The 6508-nt window shown below is 40.8% G+C and overlaps 1 protein-coding gene across 2 annotated transcripts in view; it reads right to left on the bottom strand.

The window, feature by feature from the left end:
* The window catches only part of TSPAN12 (tetraspanin 12), a 46740-nt gene that overhangs the window by 1776 nt on the left and 38456 nt on the right, over positions 1 to 6508 (bottom strand). For both annotated transcript variants that reach the window (XM_010706428.3, XM_031553199.1), the window contains exon 6: positions 5857 to 6000. In XM_010706428.3, coding sequence (XP_010704730.1) covers positions 5857 to 6000 — 144 coding nt within the window. The remainder of the gene's footprint in view (positions 1 to 5856; positions 6001 to 6508) is intronic.

Below are 6508 nucleotides of genomic sequence, written 5' to 3'. Positions count from 1 at the left end.
GGGGGGGGGGAGAGGGCCAGAGGACAGAAAAAAGGCATGTTAACATCAAGTTGTGGTGTCCAGGAAGAAACAATGAAGCCAATGTTGTGAAAACTGACAGAGAAATTTGCCAGTTCAAAATGAACTCATACACTGTAGAATATCCACAATGATCATCGAGTCCAAATCCTAGCTTTACACAGGACCACTCAAAATTCAACCCCTATGTCTGAGAGCACTATCCAAATGCTTCTTGAACTCCAGCAGCCTGGTGCTGTGCACACTGCACCTGTTCCAGTGCCCAACCACCCTCTGGTGAAGAACTTTTCCTAACTCCAGCTGCCCCTGCCCTGACACAGCTCCATGCCGTTCCCTCGGGCCCTGTCGCTGTCACACACAGCAGAGCTCAGCGCTGCCCTCCACTCCCTCTGAGGAGCTGTAGCCACTATCAGGCCTCTCCTCAGCTCCTCTGCTCCGGGTTGAGCAAACCAACAGATTTCATACATCTTGCCCTCTAGACCCTTCCTCATCTTTGTAGCCCTCCTTTACACTATATCCTTCTCATATTGTGGTGCCTCAAATCTGCACCTGGTGCAGGAGGTGAGGTTGCACAGAGCAGAACAAGCCTCCCCTCAGCCAATGGCCGTGCTGGGCCTGGTGCACTCCAGGATGCAGTTGACCCTTTTGGCTGCCAGGGCACACTGTGGCTCATGTTCAACTTGCTGCCAGCCAGATCCCATAGATCCCTCTCCGCAGGTCTGCTCTCCAGCCTCTTGTCCACCATTCTTTACATATATCCAGGGCTGCTCAGTCCCAGGTTCAGAATCTAGCACTTGCTCTTGTTAAATTTCATATGGTTTGATATTGCCTAATCTTCTAATTTGTTAAGATCTCTCTGCCCTCAAGGGAATCAACGGCTCCTCCTAGTTTAACATCCTCTGCAAACTTACTATGTATATATTTGAGTCCTGCATCGAAGTTATTGATGAAAACATTAAAGAGAACTGGCACTAAGATAGAGCCCAGGAGAACCCCACTAAAGAATGGCTGCCAGCTGAGGTAACCCCTTTAATGTAACCCATTAAGCCCAACCCATCAAATGCCAGCTATATACCTATCATATCTTCGTATTACTATCTGTACATGCTAGATGTAGCAAGTACCAACACCTGTCTTGCTGACTTATTCCCCTGAGACTGCAGACATTTGAGCTTTAAAGTCACCAGCTGCATTACTGCCTTGCTTTGTTTCATTAGAGTGGCTACAACCATCCACTCCGCACAAACTCAAACAGGGAGCTCCAAAGATCTTACCGTCTTCACAATCCATCGGGAAGATGGTCATACCCACCTTCTCTCCCTACTGCTGGGCAGTTGCAAACCCAAAGCAATTATTTACAGAATAATAATTATTTACACAGAAAATTCTGAAGAATAAAAATGAACTTTAAAGACCACAAATTGATGTTTCCAAGAAACAGAAATTTAGAATAATCGCTCTTTCACTGCTCAGCTCTTTTCAAACCATCAGTACACACTCCAGTTTGCTAATGGGGCCAATAGTTACTGCACGAGGTTTTGAGAAGTCTCTTAAAACCCTCAAAGTCAGCAACAACCTACAAAGACACTGGCTCTGAGGACTACTGAACAACAATACAAACAAGCTATGCTACTTGCTGATCAGAAAAGCTGGTGCCTTAAAAAGGATAAAAATCTGAGGAGTGAGCCCTTAGCTATTCTGGCCCGTGGTAAACCTTACAGGACTTCAGAGTACAGAAATTAATGGAATAATACAACCAGCAAGGGAAAAATCAGAGCAATAATTAATCATGATAATAGTCATGATAGGATTAGTCCCAGCAGAAGACCTCCTAGAACCTTCACAACAATTTTGTGTTTATATCCATCTTGTAGCTTTTCTATGAAAAGAGAGCAATTGATCAAAGTGACAGAATCTGAAGACAGCATGTGATAATTAATATTTTTCAATCACACTGACATTCCCAAAAGCCAGTTGTTTCAAGCAGTCATTAATTTTTTTGGTGAAAGGTCTAGTTCTTGCCTGAAATACAAAATTCACATTGCAGTCAATAGATTCTCATTCTGCATATATGTACTACATAATAATTGTACCTAAGATAAAGGATCTTAATGTCTTTATACTGTTCATCATTTTTTTAATTGTTTTTTTTAATTTCAATTAACACAGTTTAGACACAGAACAAGGAGAAAATTTGGATTCTTTGAAATCTGTAAAGAAAAAAACTGTAGCAAAAGCTATGTGACTGATGAAGAACAAAATTCATCATGCTCACGTCTTTTTTTTTTTCTTGGATAAAAGAGTGCTGTAATTATGTTACTTTCCAAATTTGTTTTTAATTACAGAGAAACTGGCTGCATTTTAATACTTTGATAACTTTAAAGAATTAAGGTACAAGCTGGTCACAGTTTAAAAATGTTCAACCACAGCAATATTCAAATTCAGTTCATTTGTTGCCTAGAGGAAACATCCATTAACAAACAGCAATAACATTAACGCTGGCATCTCCTGCAGAACAGACACATAACTGAGACAAATTACACTTAATCCAGATAGACTGTCTCCCTCCATTTAATGATGTTGTTACAGTTCTGCTCTAACACATGTTCAAAATCATCTTCAAAACTGAGAAATATCCAGTCACCCATTATCCTCACATGCGTGCATTTTATTTCTGCTTACACAACACATTCATAGTTGGTAGTCTGCAATTAAAAATTACATAAATATACTTTGTTAGGCAGAAGCAGAAGTCTGTCACTAAACTCAAAGCTCTTGTTTACGCCTCAAAAATACTATAAAATTTTGTAGTGAACATTCAGAGGAATACTAGTTGCAAACTCCTACAGAGCTACAGATTAAAGGCCTGATTCACATTTATTCTAAAGATCATTTGATATTTTCAGTGCTAAAATGGAAACAAAGCATGTTTTTATGATTTATTGAAACACCATAACACCAATAGAATAATGACCAGATCTTAAATAAGCCATTTTTCAGACCAAAAGAAAACAGATAATCATGTTCAACAGATCTGTTATATATTCGAATTTTGAGCAAACACAAAATTATGCTAGAAAACATGCAATTTCAAGTTTTTTTCTGGAGATATCAACTCCTACCTATTGTTTTATTTAAGTTACAGTTTCTTATCACAAAACCAGTACACATCCTCTTGCCCTCAGACAAATTGAACCTCCTCAGCTACACTCTTATGCACTTCCCTCACAACTACTATCTAAGGTCCATTTCTTCTATGGATTACACCAAGAATCACAGAATGGCCAGGTTTGGAAGGGACCTCAAGGATCATGAATCTCCAACCTCCTGCCACATATGGGCCACCAATCTCCCCATTTAATACCAGACCAGGCTGCCTAGGGCCCCATCCAATCTGGCCTTGAACACCTCTAGGGACAGGGCATCCACAAGCTCTCTGGGCAGCCTGTTCCAGCACCTCACCACTCTCTCTGTAAAGAACTTAAAGGTGAAGTTTACTTCACAAAGGTGAAGTTTATCAGAATAAAAGCAGTTTAAGAAGAGTAGCATTTTTTAAAAATACCTTTCAAAATCCATCAACAGAAACACAACTGTGGTCAAAAATACTCTCAGGCAGAACTAGATGTAGGCCACTTTTCTTTCCTCAAGAATTTTACTTTAAAGGACTTCAATTTAGAGCACAAAGAGCTCAGAGACCCTGGCAGAAAATTATAGCACAGATGCAACAAAACAATTTTATCCATCACAGGAAACAAAGCAAACTTCGGTTTCTCGAAATACTGAAAAGGACTCCACAATATCACCTTTCACTATTAATTTTCACACATCTCCTCAGATCCTGGTAACTATTTGATTGCAATGAAATCATTCTCATTTTTCTTCTACTGAATCTTTGATTCTCTTTCTGTAGGCATCTTTTTACTGTAGGACTTCACATTGAATCTAACAGCTTTAATGTTTGGCAGTTTGGAACATGCTGGATGATTTCAGGACCTGAATGATCTGTATAGAATAATCTCTTCCTCTTTCCTCACAGCTAGCATCTCTATTTTCCAAAACTGACCAAGAAAATTATTATATTATACATTCAAAAGTTGAACTATGTAGTCAGCAACTTCTTGGGAAAAATCATGAATGGTAACTTTGTCAGCATCACAGAAGTCCATCTTCAAAGACTGGACTTGTCCTACTATTAATCTCTATTCGGGTTTAGCAGGAAAAAATCAGCATGCTGTTCCAAGCATGGTTTGAGGAACTCATTCTCAATTTACACCCAAAAGAGCTGACTTGTGCACTGCCATTCATCTTCCATACTTTAAGAAAGTATACGTTAAAGAAAAATGATCTCACATCTTTGGCACAGGAATTACTTAAGCTATACTGGTGGCACCCAAACATCAAACCAAACATCTTGTTCAAGATCTTCATCAATGACCTTAATGAGGGGATAGTGGCCACCCTCAGCAAGTTTGCTGATGATACGAAGTTGGGAGGATTGGCTGACACGCCTGAAGGCTGTGCTGCCATTCAGTGAGACCTGGACAGGCTGGAGAACTGAGCAGTAAGAAACCAGATGAGGTTCAACAAAAGCAAGTGTAGGATCTTACACCTAGGGAGGAATAATTGCATGCACCAATACAGGCTGGGGGATGAGCTGCTGGAGGACGACAGGTTGGCCATGAGCCAGCAGTGTGCCCTCGTGGCCAAAAAGGCCAATGGCATTCTGGGGTGCATTAAGAAGAGCGTGTCCAGCAGGTCGAGGGAGGTGATCCTCCCCCTCTACTCTGCCCTGGTAAGGCCTCATCTGGAGTACTGTGTCCAGTTCTGGGCTCCCCAGTACAAAAAAGACAGGGATCTCTTGGAAAGAGTCCAGCAGAGGGCCACGAAGATGGTGAAGGGCCTGGAGCATCTCCCCTATGAAGAAAGGCTAAGTGAACTGGGTCTGTTTAGCCTTGAGAAAAGACGACTGAGAGGGGACCTGATCCAGGTTTATAAATATCTGAGGTGTGGCGGCCATAGCGGTGAGGCCAGTCTCTTTTCAGTGGTACGTGGAGACAGGACGAGGGGAAACGGACATAAGCTGCAGTATAGGAAGTTTCGCACGAATGTGCGTAAGAACTTCTTCACGGTGAGGGTGACGGAGCACTGGAACAGGCTGCCCAGGGAGGTTGTGGAGTCTCCTTCTCTGGAGATATTCAAGTCTCGCCTGGACGCCTACCTTTGCGACCTGGTGTAGGGAACCTGCTTTGGCAGGGGGGTTGGTCTCGATGATCTCTAGAGGTCCCTTCCAACCCCTACAATTCTGTGATTCTGTGATTCTGTGAAAGAATAAGTGGAAGAGTACTGGACTACTACCAAACTGCATGTTGATATGCCTGAGTTAGTCTGAACATTCTCTCACTACCCAGAAGCTGGGCAGCTCGTAAGATTGTAATTGTTTTATGAGAAAGTTAACCCACTAGGTCATACAGTCCTGCAGTCTGGTAGGCACGTAGATCATCTTCCTCCAAGTTTCATCATTACATATCATTGTTTATTCACTAAACTAAAGACCTGACGTTTCCATTCACTACATTAAGGATCTTGTAGCAGTGCTTTCTCTTAATACAGACAGAGGAATTGTCAGGTTTTTTTCCCTCATCTTACTCTAGATTTTTAAGAGAGTTTATTGAGTTTTCCTATACAGAAAGGATTAAAAAAGTACTGAGAAATATTTTCTGACACAGCAGAATTTGTACAAATAAACCATTCTGCTGTACTGCATAAGGTAAATTTGAAAAACAAGTGCATCAGAAGAATGCAAAAAGCTTTCTGAAAAATCCTCATTTTAAATCTTACCTCCTGATAAAGGTCACTGAGATCCTCATGATGTGCCTGTTTAGAGCATCCTGGGAACTCTCTGACACAACAGGAGTCAGGCGGCCAGTCCATCTCTGTCATTTCCAGCCAGTCTGTGAAGTACACCACCCCACAACATTTAAACTGCAAAGGAAGGATTAGCCAAGATCAGCAATAATGATGCTACTTCTTCATTAAAGTAATTCATCAAGCAAGTTAAATAAATTCCTACTGAAATCTTTTGAAATATTTAAATAGGACCAAAATATGCACAAGAACTTTCTTACGTATTCCTCTTCTGTTCTTTGACAGAAAAATGGTGTGAAAGAAATAATGAAGTTACCACTGTGCATCTTAGAAACAGCCAGTGATACTGTTGTCCTTTACAACCCTACCGTTCCCTATAAGGACATTTCACAGAAATTGTCCTACTGCATTTTGCTATTTATATATGATAATTTCATGCCAAAGAATGACTGTAATGAACAATGACATCTGTGGCCAATGTGCATCGTAAGGAAAGATTATTAAGGTTTTTGTAGTAAGGACAATTCCTGCCAGGCTACAGCTATGGACATACCTGTTGAAAAACAGATGAGAAAAAACATATAGAAGATTTATCTGAAAACAGAGAAAAAAGATATAAAAAGGA

This window comes from Meleagris gallopavo, chromosome 1 (assembly GCF_000146605.3).
Source record: "Meleagris gallopavo isolate NT-WF06-2002-E0010 breed Aviagen turkey brand Nicholas breeding stock chromosome 1, Turkey_5.1, whole genome shotgun sequence".
Classification (NCBI taxonomy): domain Eukaryota; kingdom Metazoa; phylum Chordata; class Aves; order Galliformes; family Phasianidae; genus Meleagris; species Meleagris gallopavo.
Note: the sequence above shows the minus strand (reverse complement) of the source record. Positions and strands in the feature narration are given on the sequence as shown.